This window comes from Convolutriloba macropyga, chromosome 12, assembly GCF_964194025.1.
Source record: "Convolutriloba macropyga chromosome 12, txConMacr16.3, whole genome shotgun sequence".
In the NCBI taxonomy this organism is placed as follows: Eukaryota; Metazoa; Xenacoelomorpha; order Acoela; family Convolutidae; genus Convolutriloba; species Convolutriloba macropyga.
In genome coordinates, this window is record NC_134479.1 from 42,219,263 (window position 1) to 42,234,640 (window position 15,378).

Below are 15,378 nucleotides of genomic sequence, written 5' to 3' on the forward strand. Positions count from 1 at the left end.
ACAAAAAGTGGGGCTGGCAAAATGTGGGAACAATGTAAGGTAAGGGAGCAGGTTCGTAACGATTCGTGTAAGTTGCATGAATGAAACACAAATATGAAATCCGCGTTTTCGACAGATACCCCCTACCCCCTGAAGAGCAAGCAAAATACCAAAGTTTCTTGTTTGGTCTGCATCCGTACTTTAATAAAGATATGTACAAACTTTCATTAGAATTCCCTGCTGCTCCAGTAAAGTGTTAAATGCCAAATCGTTCGTTCACAATCCAAACTGGTTGTGCGGAGGACTCAGTTTAACCGAGGAGCTTTCAGAGCAATGTAGTCAGTGTAAATTTGAAAAAAAAATGTTAAACAAATTAATGTCTCAGGTCCACGTCTCCATTGGAATTAAGTAATACATAATATTAAAAACAATATAAACTAATATGATGTGAAAAAATCGATGATCGAATTAAGTTGTAAAGCATCAGCTAAGATTTTCTGGATTTCAGTTGAATCAATCCCTCCGAGTCGTCCGCAACGTTGTAAAAGTCATTCGCCCGTTGATTCTGACCGGTTCCATAGTAGTCTTGGGGTTGATCTGCATCATAGACACTTGGTCCTGCCGGCTCGTAATTCTCAGCGAAGTCTATCGGTTTGCTGAAATCTGATTGTATATGAGCCGCGCCATTGGGATTCGGAGATGTTCCATATAAGGCGGGAAAGTTACCGTTGCCATTGTAACCGTATAGGTCATTATTTGCTGCTCCGTAATTGTTTCGTGGGGGTGGTTCCGAGTAAGTGTCGTCAGGTGCTGACGGCGGACTCAACGCAATCTTCTTAGGAATTCCGTAACTTGACGAGGATCCTGAACTCAGAGGCCGGGGTCCTGGTATCTGGTTTCGAGGGTCCGGTCCGGTCGGAGTGGAAGGCAGGGGTGGTCTCCGGTAACCCGATGATGACCCACCAGTTGTACTTGTTCTTGTGGGTCCGTAACTATTGACGTCTGTGTAATCATTTCGGATTGTTTCTACTTTCTAAAAAGATAATCACCTATGGCGAACCCAAATTGAACTAAAAAATTTATCAAAAGCATTATCATTTTGTGTAGAGACCTAAAAACGCAGTTTTAAGATAAAGAGATGTTGTTAGTTCAACTTTTTCATGTCAATCTAGTTGGTTAATCATCTCAACACTTTTGGACACTTCGGACACAAATACTTATCACGCGGAAAAGCATTGTTTGTTTTTTTTGTGAATTTAATATAATGGTAGTTGGATGGATCTAGGAAAAAAGATAGATTGTCTGAAAAAAAATGTTTCCCTATAAACTTAGTTCAAAGGTGTAATCGAAAACTTAGAAAAGAGCAAAAATATTGGGAATCCTTCAAGGGTTTGAGAATTTCAGGTGCCATGAGATCAAAGACCATAAAAAAGTGTCAGGATCAAAATTTCTGTCAAAATTATGGTTAACTTTATCAACTCTAATAATTAATATTGGAAACTAAAATTCTATAAACGTCGTTGTTTGAAATCAACTTTTCCGAAGAAATGTCTTTGAATATTACGAAATTGCCAAACCAAATAATAAACACATTGCGTGGCCAGTGGCGGCTTTCTTGAGCATATGTACTCGATTTTGTTGCTCAGTTTATGACCCATATTATAAGATAAGTGTCGTAAGCGTGTGTAGAAACATATTACACTAAGCGATCACCATTTAAATTTGCTTGAAAAACGGATAAATGTGCAAATATGTTCCACGATGCGTGTTTTTATGGCTAGTGCAAAAACTATTTACAGAATTTTGCAATTAATTTTCACGCTATAAATCACTAGTTTCCACGCTTCACCTTTTTCAATCGCTGAAGTATCTAATAACCGAGGTATTGTGAAAAAGACCGAAATGAAAGAAATAGCCGAAACGGCAATTAATAGCAGAAATCTCCTCGATATTAATTTTGGACTGAGAAGACAATTAGCAGTTTTGCAATTACCCATAGCGATGTTCGTAATAACAATAAAGTCTTTTAAGATGATCCCAAATAAATACAAAATTTGGGCAAAAAAATGCTTAGCTAATCACATGCGGATCTTTTCCGCTAGCGCCCCCCCCCCCCAGTAAGTTAGGCACCCCCATTTGTATATGTTTTAACATAAACTTGTTCTCATTGCGTTTTTAGGAATTATGTGCTTTGTAAAGGGGTCTACTACTTTGATTTTCCTGAAAAATGTTGCAAATGAGGTTGTTGATGTATTGTACTAGGTACGTAATCATGATCATAAGTAACCTTTGCAGAAGGGAGCAAAACAATAATATTTGGGGGGTGCCTAAGTTTCGGTCATATAGGACTGGGGGGCGCTAGCGGAAAAGATCCTCACATGCTTAAAACAGATGAATTGGTTACGTTTATCAATGAATACTAATTACCAAAATGTAAACCTTTCATAACTTTTCAAAAGATATAAGTAATTGATTTCAACGTTTTCAATTGATCCATCGAGGAGAATGGTTGCAAAAAATAGAAAACAGCGACCAATTGTTGTCACTGGTCTCCACAAAAAGCGAAAATTTTTGAAATAGCTTTTTTTGGCATTGGTCAGGTAATGCGGCTCGTAACGCTTTTCAAAGAACAGCTTCTCAGCTCTATTCAGGTAACAGAGAACATAAAAGTACAAAAAAATTAGGAAAACAACTTTTCAGCTGACCTGGAAACAAAATCAACAACTTAAGTTCATTTGTTGGTTCAGGTTATACGTTCTCTGATTCTGTTTGTATTCGTGAAAAATTGACTGAAATTAGCAGTTGCAAGCCTGCAAAACCAAGAATGTACTCCTCTTTGTCCCTAGAGGTTAAAAAATTATACAAAAATGTCAACAGAAGATCTGTTTAGAAAAATAGCAAGATTCATGGTGGACTGCTTTTCATCAATTTTTGCTCTCAAAATTTTTAATAAAAGTATTAATTATAGTAAAAAAATTGGTCATAATTATTGGAATGTATTTGATATGAACAAAATAGGCGGTTTATAGCACATATTGATTGGTCAGAAAAATATGGCCCCAATAAGTTCAAAAAGCACAAAGCAAAAAAAATTCGGTCAAAATACTTGACGCCCGCAATGGTACTTACGATACCATTCGCAACAGTTTACATAAATAAATTGAGCTTCAAAATTGAACAAAATGATTGATATTATATAAAAAGGGATGGGAATAGTAGCAATTAGGGAACCATACCGGAATCATTTTGTGATCTTTTCCCATTAGTGGCAGTTGCACAGTCATCTTCTTTTCGGGTCTGAAACATGTTCTTCGCTAACAGAGAAAAGGATGGACCTGCATGGATACAATCAGCCACCCCCCCCCCCCCCCTTACCCATTATCACAGAATATAGAATATAGGACTATAGAACGGCAAAGAATGTACTAAAATTGTAATGGATCTCTTTGTAAGCATGAAAACTACAGTTGGTTGTGATTGACAAAAAATAGGCATTCCTAGACGAACTGGGACGGTTATCTGCTATGATCTTGCATGGTTTTTGACAATAACGGCTATCGGATAAGAGGCAAGTTCGCGACGGTTATATGGTAAGATTATTACACTTCTGGTAAGTCTTGTAAGAGGTAAAAATGTGCTCCTTTTATGTGAGAAAAGAGCTGAAGTTAATCTAAAAATTCGGAAAACACGCAGAATTTGAAAGTTTGCCGCATTCAGTGTATTTCAGCGCATTCGACGCATTTGTTACGTCAGAATTAGCTAAAAATGCACCTACACCTCAACTCGGGTAACGAAGATAGAGTTAATTATTATGCCTCATTTGCTAACATAATAACTTACGTAAGTTCGTTCTTCTCCAGTTGTACAGCCAAGCCGGGTGCGTCTTTGTAATACCCTCGCGACCTCCCGGATGTAGAGGCTGGGTCCATATAGGGGTTGAGGTCGAAGCACGAAGAGAACGCACCATTTGAAGTGGACACATTGGACCCATCCAGAATACTTGGGATTAGAACTTGGGGGTCTTGGCCTTTAAATTTGCTCTGAAAATGAAAAACGACAGAAACTTACATTTTGGTACAGTTGATATCGTGATTTAGTAAACTTCTCCTTAAGAACATCTTTATAATTGGTGTTCACAGCCAATCATGGTTATTAATATCAGTTCAGTTCAAATCATCAATGGAATCACTTCCGCTAACTTCTTGGAAAAATCTTTTGAGGTATTTCTTCTTTTCTCGCACCCAAATTTTTCATGCCACTGATTTACGATCCATACGATGAGACATAAAACTTTGAGTTCCACCTCTCATTGGGTGAGACGTCACAAACTCATCAGTATTGATTGTGACCGCTGATTGTGTGACACAATATTCGACGAAGACTCCCCTTCAAACGGGTGAGACAAAGATTCAACAGTTAGCTTGCGTTTCATGTGTGCCTATAATCTCTCGTCTCTTGCAATCAACATGATTGCGGACCCGCGGATTGCAATAACCCACTAAAAGCTACAGATAACCTGGCAGGCTGCACACTTCTGTTATCGGCCAGAGTAGCGATACGTTTGAGGGTCTTACGAACTGTTGCTGAAAATCGCCCAAACGACTCAAATGCCAAAGGAATAAATTGAATTTAGTATACTACCTGATAGTATACTACCTACTTCAATTAATGTTGTGAGAAAGAAAAGTTGGTTTAGATTTTGACTTGCAATGAATCATCTAACATTTGCGTAGTGTATTCTTTAGTTCTCGAGAGAAGCTACAAGTTTCATCAGTCACGTTTTCAGTTTGCAACTTTCAAATTTGTTCATTTTAATATTGTTATTCACACATGGTACTTCTAGACGACTCTGACGAGACCATCCTTGTACTTACATTTTTGACACATATGAAGACCATGTCATCTTTCACTCTGTAAATGATGTCTCCACTTTTGGAGGGGGGCTTGACATAGGTGCCCCTTCTGCAGCACAGTTTGTAGCACCCAATCACAGACACCCCCATTATCATCCCAGTTGCCAACACTGCTGCCATCACTAAGTACTCCAGGTGTGTGGATGACACCTGGATGCAATTTAAAGGGGTTAAATTACCCCAGCCCAATATACCTTACCCGAAGATATCCCTCTTCTCAGTTATTTTTGCAGCAGAGAATATCAGTTCTAAAAATGGATATCCCGGGTCGAGGTTTGGCGGTGAATTTTGGTAAGAAATGCGGTGAAATGTTGTGAAAAAAAATAATCACAGCGTTTCTTACAAAAATTCACTCAAAAACCTCCACCCAGGAAACACCACTGAGTTAAAAAACGGGGGTCATTAATAAAAAACTCGTTCATGTTTGATGGTCCATAGGGTTCTACGTACCTTTACAATTTGGGTCTCGCTGCTCTCAGATGTTGATGGAGGAACAGTAGACACGGGAGTTGTTGCTGAAAAGTAAAGCAAATGCTTTTGCGTGTGAGGAATTCATTGATGTCGGAACTGCGCTGAACTGTGAAATACACATATCATGAGGTAATGCGCCGAGAAAAACGACTGGCGAGTTGATTATCTTAGAAACTGAAAGAAAAGGTATCAAAATGAAATCAAAATGTTAGATTAAACAACTGCCACAAATCAGCACCCATTCGAAACGTATTCTCCTGATCAATCTCGACAACCAGAGATTCAGACTTCCCCGAGGTCAAAGTGCTCAGACCGAAGTGACCTCTGATCAGACGATTTTTGAGCGCACACCTGCGCACTGCGCGCCCGAAATACAATGTCTGGAAAAGTTTTCAAGCGCATTTTAGTATTTACAACGGTTTGGAACTTGTCTGGACAGGGGTCAATGGTCAGGATTTTGTCTGATCAGAGCTGGCTTTCAGCGCACACAGAGTTTCAAGCGCACGATAGTCTGAACAGGTCACTCCAGTCTGTGGCTCTGAGCTGAGGTCACATTTGTCTGGGAAGATCGGATCAGACGTGATTTTTTGTATGGACCCCAACTTGGGCCCTCTTCTGTACTAAATAGATACAGTATATATGCAAGCTCCCTCCTTCCATCTTTCAAAAGAACTTGTTCTCTGACGTTTGTATTAGCATGATGTAGTATTGTACCGAGGGAAAAGTAGCATTTCTAAAAATAAGCCAATCAAAAGATCTCTTTTTCTAGCCATCAGTCTGCGAACGAAGTCACTTCACAGTTGCCTTAAAACATTATAGTCCTGCGTATGATTTTCACGCTTTGATGTATGATTATTTGTTAGCTGTTTTCAAGTTTACAAGAGCTTTCAGGCTACAGATATTTTTTTTATTTTAGAGATTTGATTTCCATCTTATCGTTTCACAATTTGTGTTCTGAATTTAACCACTTGAAATAGGGCTTCATGAGTGTTTACTGATTTTGTGAAATGCTCAGCTTCTTTTATTAGTAGTTCTCATCGGTTAAAACCAATTGCATGCCCAGATTACTCTAGTTGAACTCGACTGGTTATCTTGCAGGGTTTCGCGATAATTGTGCAAGATGTTGCGCGATAATCAATCTAATTGCAAAAATCTGGCAAGGTCACCATTCTACTCGAAAAATTCTTGCGAGATAATCCTTCACAATTTATAAATACATTTTACAGGGAAAAGTAGACAGTAAATTGGGCAGCAGCAACAACAGTAAAAACAAACTGCATTACAATAATACTGCAGTTTTCCTAGCCGCATTTCATATACAAAAACAAAAATTATAAGAGACGACTGACAAAATGGAGAATTGTAGCATTATTTGGAACGGACTAAGCAATTTTTTGGTCAGGAGCAAAAGTCAGCGAGTATGTTTCTAGTAAATCGCAATGAAACTTTTAAAATAAAAGATGACAAGGTCAAAATAGTGTTGCAACCACTAGAAGATGTTAAAACAGAAAATTAACCCCAAGTTCAAAATCCGAATTTGGAACCGTCAAATTAAGATGAAGTTGTTTCAGAAGCGGAATTTCTCGCAAAAAACAAATATGAAAGCTCAAAATCTGAGAAAAAAACTTTAAAAAACTAATGAGAACCCAAAAGTTTTGTGAAATTGATAAGCATGTTTTTGGCTAAAAAAATAGGAAAAGTGCGGTCTGATATGTTGAGAGACTGATGAGTTAATCCTGACAACTTGACATTGATTTGATATATAACTCATATTGAAATCAAATTTTGTATCAGACTTAAAACGGCCCAGGGAATTACACTATGTTAAAACATAATGCTTGAGGAACCATGTTGATCATTATAATGATTTTTCAAAAAAATCATCATTGATGGATTTCTGCTACTCACGATTTATTTTTTTGGAACTAACGCCATCCCTACGGATTTTATGATCCCATTTATGATTTTCAATTCTCTTAAATAGATTATTAGGAATTATGATGTTCTTAGGTAAATAAAACCTCAAATAGATTTAAACTCTTCGATTACGGGACCTATGTTTCTTTGCTTACCTTCCCTCAGATATGTAGCTTGAGTAATGGCAACAATAGTGTAACAACAGCCTAATTTCTATTCAAATTTCGATATTTATTTTCTTAACTAGTTTTAGAAACCATTATGCGTGTCCAAGCTTCAGAAAGATGAACTTCATAAAACTTCGCGTTTTGTGGAAACGAGTGATAATATTTCCTCAACATTTTCTTATTATCGTAACCACTTTCCTCGGTGGAATAGAATTACCCAAAACCGTAGGGAAATAATTTACCTTCAACTTATAAAAAGGCTTAAATTTTGTATTTTGTATTCATTGATAAACGCAACATAATTCTACTATTTTGAGCATGTAATTAGCCTAAAACTCTATGGCCCAAATTTTATTAGCAATCATTTAAGACGAAATTTGGAGACTTTATTATTCTTGTGGAGCGTGCAATGGGTAATCGCAAACCTGCTGATTGCCTTCTTAATCCACAATTAGTACCGAAAGGGAAGGGGATATTTTGAAACTAATCACCAATTAGGCTTTCTTTCATTTCGATCTAATTGACAATATCTTAGTTTAAAAGGCTACGCGTGGGAACTAGCGACTTATGGCGTGGAACTTAGTTACCAAGTATTGATGATAGGTTTCGCACAAGCCCAAAAACACGCATCGTGGAGTACAGTTGCACATATATCCAACTTTAAAACAGTTTTGAACTAAAGTCGCTCAGTGTGACTAGTTTCGACACAAGAGTACAATTCTAATCTTAAAACATGGGTCGAGAAAATAGGAAATATAATTGAAGTATATATACTCGAGAAAGTCGACAGTGGCCACATAATGACCACGACAATCGGGTTTTTGCATAAAAGTTGAATTAATGTTACCATCTACGCTGAAGTCATCTTTATCAGACCTTCTTTCGTCGTTAACTGGGGTTCCCGTGCAAACCAATACATGATCTGGCAACCATGCCCTAATTTTTGGACTCATCAGCGTGGGTTAAGTTATACTTGTGAACCTTTGTTCAACTACGTTCAAAACTAAACTCACGTCTTCGATCACAATATTCATCAATGACGTCATCAGGTGTGCATCTGCATTCCTTTTCGTCCATTCGGGTGCAATTCTCACCCGCACTGCACTGACAATCTATGTCACATTTGGCACCTGACTTTCCGGGTGGACACGTGCCCACTATTTGTTCACACCTCTCACCTGCTAGGTATTTCCCACACCTAAAAGTTTAGCAGCCTTGCATCTAGAACAAACGGGTTCTTCTAAGTATTGCCCCCCCCCACACACACACACACACTCACACCATCACCACCACCACCACCACCACCACACACCACTACTACTAAAATATAGGCCTCCCAATATTGTGTAAAAAGCAATTTTTTTTTGGGGGGGGAAGGGGCAATTCTGAAATATTCGATTGCGACTGCAATTCCCCAGAAGCAGTCGCGATCAAATAGTCAGACGTTTTTTTTCTATACCTCATGTCGATTGACGCATGCACGAAGTTCAATGAACAATTTTGCGTAATATTAATGTTCTGGAATCTTTTTCATCACTGCTAAGAATTTTGTAGAGGTTTTGGTACGGAAAAGATCCGCTAATTTGTGTACTGGAATTTTATTCAATTTTCAAAGGCCTTCAACATCAATAAAAGTTCAAATACATCAATTTTCAACTTTTCAGTACAGATAATGTTGTTTGCTGCTGACCACGATATTCTCCAGTTTTTTAGCATTACGAGCCGGAGCCCCTATCTCTAATTAATATTGCGCTATTTAGTGGAATTTGGCGACGGAGGATACATTGCATAATTACCCACTAATACATTCACCACCCATACTTCATCGCACGTACCTAAGACACAGTGACAATCAGTACTGATTCCAAACATTTTCAGAGGATTTTTAAGTTTTAGTACTAATTCAGAAGGATTTCAGAACCAACTGTTAAGTGATTTCTGAACTGCTCTGAATCAAAGCAAAATTCAGAGGAAATGATAAGTATTCTTCTGAATCAGAAGATAGTTCAGAAGGAATCACTGAATTAACTCTGAATCAGACAAATTCAGTACAAAATGTGACCTGAATTAGACTCAGACTCACTACTGAATTTGACTGAGAGTTGGGTACGGCTACTATTTCAAATACTCAAAGACACATTTTACATGTACTAAGATAGGTTTTGTAGAATTAAAGATGTTAAAATGAACCAAATGATTCACTTTACTTAGTATTGGCGCGGGCTCATAATCAGGTTTTGCCCTTAAACTTAAGGTGTTGTCCGTGGATCCCGTAATGATTACACATGTATACGGGTGCCATTGTTTGTCTTTGCTAAAAATCTATGTTTCATTTGTTTCAATTCTGTACTAAAATAAAATCATCGAAATTGGAGAGTACAATTTTTCAAAGTGTAAAAAACAACAAACGGGCACACAGAGAATACCATGAAATAAGATTTAAAGCAGAACATTTCCCGTTTTTTGATTGGTTTATCATAAACACATTATTTTAAAGGCAGTTTTTTGTGAAGAAATGCATACATAAAAGCGCAATTATGGTCTATCTGTGGCAGAAATCCCCTCTTCGCTTGTACGGGAGTGTTGGGGCCACGGAAAAGCCAAGTGGAGCGCATGCCGACCGCACACCATAGATAATCAAGCGATGACAACTAATTAATTCGCCATTTTTTGAAATTTGAACCAATCAGATTGAGTGGCCAATCAATTTTAAGCATTCGGCTCTGATTCTCATTTTCTCTCATGCGCTCTGCGACAGTTCAGCTCTAATTCCTAGCTCCTACGTAGTAACGGTCTCTAATGAGTGGGACCGAATATGCTTTATAAATTTAGCTTCGCGTGCCAGCACATTTTCAAATGTTGGATCTTTTCCGTTTGTGCCCCCCCCCCCCCCAGCTTAGTGGGCGCATATTATTTGCACCCCCCAGACGCACGTGCAATAATTTTACATAGTGATTTACTATGTAATGGCACGTGCTCTGTAACTGGGGGCGCATAACGTACTGGGGGGGCACAAACGGAAAAGATCCCAAATGTTATAATGTCTTACAGGATATTAATAAAACTGAGGGAATAAAAAAACTGCTGAAAAAATTTTTAGGGTCTTTCCCATTATGCCCCCCCCCCACTATTGCATATTTACCATGATTGGGGGGGGGGCTATAGGTTATCTGACCACTAAGCTGGGGGGCTATAAAGGGAAATACCCAAATTTTGTTACACCTACTGGCACTTTCCATTCGTTTTATCACACAAAGCCAGATGATCGCAGCTGCAATGAGTGCAAGACTCGGAACCCGCTGTGGAATAATGGTAATCGTTACAATTCTTCTCACAGTTGAAATTTGGGTCAAACCCGGCCTTGCATAGACATCTACCGTCCTCTTTATCGCATATATCTTTCGTTAGATGTTGCAGGCCGTAGGCACTGAAGCATTTATGACCGCGACTCTTGCATGACTGTTCGCAGTTTATGCCGTACAAGCCGTCCTCGCATTCTCTGCACTCGTATACCTGGAAACATCATATATCAATACTTTTGCTCTTTTTGTCATTCTTAGAACTAAGAAATCAACAAAGACCGCGAAAAATGAACCGCAAATTTTAGTTCGGGACCAGTACTTTCCGAATTCTAAGCAAAATGTTTACCATGAATAAATTATACAATTCAGGAAAATAATGCGATGCAAAATCAAAGATTTATGTGTCGATTCTCAAGAGATTATCTCAGCATCCGCAATAAAGTTTCCTTGTAAGGATATTTTCACCAAAAATTTTTAAGTCTTGATTTTAAAATAATAGTTTATACAAAATCTAAAGCAATCTCAAGCTAATTGAATATCGCTAGAGGGAATTTGACGAATTTAAAGTTGAAGTAGAAAGTTAAAGTTGAAAAATACACCTCAACCCCCAATACAGAGCAATTGAGTTCAGAGCACAGGGGGAAATTGTGAAAATTATAGCACATATTCTTTGTGCCAGATAGAACATATACTGGGCTATTTGGGTTCATAAAAAGCTCTAAAAATAAGGTGCCCTATGTATCCCTGAATCCCTCGGGTCTTTCCCATTATACCCCCCCCCCCCCCTGAAATTATAGTCCCCGTGAAAATATAGCCCCCCTTTATGGTATATTACCATGAGTGGGGCTGTAAGTTATCTTACCACTAAACAGGGGTGGGGTTTTAATAGGAAAGAGCCCATCTCCCAAGACAATTTTTCGATATCGGTTATCAATTTGATGATAAATGTCCAATTTTGTACCTCTTCGCCGCTATCTTTGACGACCTTGACTTCTTTGAACCCTGATGGACATATGCATCTCTCTCCATCACATGTAGCATCGTGTCTATCAAGGGGCATTTTACAGTAATGACTGCATTCCTGTTGACAGTTGATCCCTCCTTTGTCAGAAGGACGTTTCTCACGACAGCTGAAAGAATTGGTATTAGCAAAAATGAGCACTAAATCCTATCCTTAAATAACTAGATTTCTAGTTCGTAACTCCTCTTACTCTAGTATTCGATACACGTTCATCAATTTTGCCAATTTTTTGAGCTCGAATTTCTGATCTCTCGTCCCTACCTACTCTCTTCTTCCACACTTTCCTACCTCTGCGTCAACGTTTCCTGCAACTTTTATCGCATTAAACTTATTTACAGTTCTCAAATACATTTTTAGTGCGCTGTGTATTATAATAATAATAGGATAATATAGGTGAATTTTCAAAAAAAAAATAGTCATACATGCTCAGGCTGAGATCACAGACCGAAAGTTTGCACCTTCAAAATAAAATGAAGGCCCATGAACGAGTTGTCCCCAATGATTGTGGAATTTTTTTATCGTGTAAGATCTGACAAATTTCTGACAAAACCATTTTGCTAATAGCCTGTAAGGGGATGCATCTTCATATCAGATCTGATAAGACTTTTATCAGATCTTATACGATAAAAATCCCTCTTATAAGATCTTACACGATAAAAATTCCTCTTATAAGATACTACACGATAAAAATTCCTCTTATAAGATCTTACAAGATAAAAATTCCTCTTATAAGATCTTACACGATAAAAATTCCTCTTATAAGATCTTACACGATAAAAATTCCGTCTTACCAGATCTTACACGATAAAAATTTCCTCTTATATAAATTCCTGAAGTATTGTATATTCTTCATGTTGAAGACAATTCAGAGTTGCTCTCAAGCAGTAGCCGAAAAACTACAGCTTGCAACACTTAAGTGTCAGAGCAACACAGAGAAAAATATCTTATACTGTCTTTTAAGACTTATAAGATATTGTAAAAAAGATTATTTGAGTGGCAGGGGCTTTCTCCGAAGCGGTGATTATCAAACAAGGCTGAAAAATTTTTTTCAAAGACCGAAACTATCTTGGACTGCTAAGTTTAGCCAAAGTACCCAGTTAAGACTCACAATAAAACTGCCGCCAAAACAGAATCAACAAGCGTTTTTTGTTTCATAATTGGTTAGCTGACCGATTATTTTTTTGCTTTCATAGGACCCTGACTACGTTATACGGTTATATTGAAATAATTAAAACATGTCATATCAGATCTTACACGATAAAAATTCCGTCTTATCAGATCTTACACGATAAAAATTCCGTCTTATCAGATCTTACACGAGAAAAATTGTGACAAGGGAAATATTTATTTTATAAGATGTCTTATCAGATCTTACACGATAAAAATTCTGAGAAGAGGAATGTTTATTTTATAAGATGTCTTACCAGATCATACACGATAAAAATTCCTCTTACCAGAACTTTTATCGTGTAAGATCTGATAAGAGGAACTTTTATCGTGTAAGATCTGATTAGATCTTACACGATAAAATTTTTTAGTTAGCATCTTATCAGATCATACACGATAAAAATTCCAGAAACTCTGGGGGTGTGACGTTCAAAATCAAACCGTCTGCAGACACGGATTTCAATAAAGAAACAAATTTGGGACTATTTTTTATAAGATCTTGTTTAATTTCCTGATTGCCAACAAAAAGTTTTATTCAAAATTCGAAAAAAACAAAGGGACCCGGTAATGTGCGTTCGCACATAAAGTTCCCAACCCGCTCATCCACATTTTTGGAATAATTGTCTACCAAATGAACAGATAGAAAAATATTCAAGTAATTTTCAAAAAACTGGCGTATGAAGAAAAATGTCGCTTCCAACTCGAATACTTCAAAGGAGTAAAAAAATCTGAATTAGATTGGTGAGATCTGCCATTATTGAGAAGGCGAGGCAAGACGAACAGCAAAATCAAACAACAACAACAAACACATTATCTACATCCAAAACTTTATGTCCATTTAAAAAAACCTAAATGAAAAGTCAAGATAGCGTCAGATGAAATGAAACTGAACAAAAAACTTGTACTTTGATAGAAAAGTTATGGGACCAGTCCATAAAAAACCTCGGTTACAATTAGACAGAAACGAACAAAACCAGCAAGGTTTACAAATTCGCTTAAAAAATTAATTTCAAAGTAATGAAAACCATTAGATTTTAAATGAAAACACATCTAAACGTTTTGCGTTTTGTTGTCACCAATACCTATATAGGAGGGCATTAGGAACTGTCTTTATTGAATTTTTTATGCGGTTACAAAAAGAACAAATAAAGATAACAAATAAAAATTCAATTGAAACTTGGAAGAAAACGCTGTCAAACCCGTCAAGCCATATTTCGCCTCTCAAAATATGTCCAACTGCGCCTTTTGCGAATGCCAATAATGTTTTATGTGAACTCTCATTAATGAAACTAGGTAAAATTGACAAAAATTAGAAAAACATTTAAAAAATAAGAAATAACTTTGTTTTTTTTTCGAAAACAACTATTTTCAAAGTCAGGAAAACCATTAGCTACCAATTGAAAAAGTGAAGTACGTTTGTTTTTTCTTCCAAAATAAGCAATTGATACCTGTAATTATTCAGAAGTGTCTGACTTTTACAAACAGAACGTCAAATATAAACGAAATTCAAAAATTAATTTACTGTTTTTTGGGGGAAAAGCCCGTATCGAAACCAGTAAAGTCATAACAATTTCATTAAAATCTTTAGATTTTGTATACTTCCTCTCAGTAACAATAATGTCATACGTGCCATGTAATTAACGAGACTAGGTAAAAAATACAAACAAAAAAGAACAAAAATGTGAAGTTAAAAAGTGGGTTTTTAAAACAAGTCTTTTCAAAGTCATGAAAGCCATCATCTCATCTGACCACACATAAATTGCTAAGGAGAGTTCTTATTCTCCAGGAAATTTCACGCGACAAAAATGTAACGTGAAAACGACAGTTAAAGACAAAAGGAAAAAAAGAAACTCGAACATAATTTTCGAGAAAGTGGTGTCCAAAACTTTATACCATAATCTGTACATTTAAGTAATTTGATATGTTCAATTGTAGTTATTTTAAACGCCAGTAATGTGTTTGGTGAGCTGTCAATAATGTGATAATGTGAAAAAACGACAAAAATCAGTGAAAAGTGGACAAACTCATAAAAATCAAAATAAATTGTGAAATTTGGTAGTATCAAAGCCAAAAAACCATATCTGAACTCTTAAAAACCCAATAAAGATTAAATTTTAATTCAGTAGAAATAAAAAACTTTCTTTCTTTGCTGACTCTAGGCTACCAACAGACTAAATTAAAAGAAAAACAGTGGCAAAGTCCAAGAAGCCAGAGATTATTTAAAAACACATAGTTTTAAAAGTCATAACGACCACAAGCTTTCGAGCACAAAAGCAGAAACAATAATTTGTAGATGCTTAGGAAGCCGATTGGACCTATCACCAGTGAACTTTGATTTGAATTGTTCTGTTCTTTAATTAACATAAAACTGATCCAACTTTTTTTTGAAAAGAGTGAACAAATGCAATCCGAATTATTTTTGGACTGTAACAGTCAAAGAT

General features: G+C 36.8%; 1 protein-coding gene across 2 annotated transcripts in view; it reads right to left on the reverse strand.

Annotated features, from left to right (window-relative positions):
* Positions 1-341: 341 nt before the first annotated feature.
* The window catches only part of LOC142350905 (uncharacterized), a 57,014-nt gene continuing 41,977 nt past the window's right edge, over positions 342-15,378 (reverse strand). For both annotated transcript variants that reach the window (XM_075402912.1, XM_075402911.1), the window contains 8 exons: positions 11,711-11,879; positions 10,674-10,960; positions 8,461-8,645; positions 5,343-5,407; positions 4,854-5,042; positions 3,820-4,019; positions 3,216-3,276; positions 342-1,012 (listed from right to left, as the gene is read on the reverse strand). In XM_075402912.1, coding sequence (XP_075259027.1) covers positions 467-1,012; positions 3,216-3,276; positions 3,820-4,019; positions 4,854-5,042; positions 5,343-5,407; positions 8,461-8,645; positions 10,674-10,960; positions 11,711-11,879 — 1,702 coding nt within the window. In that variant the 3' untranslated portion in view covers positions 342-466. The remainder of the gene's footprint in view (positions 1,013-3,215; positions 3,277-3,819; positions 4,020-4,853; positions 5,043-5,342; positions 5,408-8,460; positions 8,646-10,673; positions 10,961-11,710; positions 11,880-15,378) is intronic.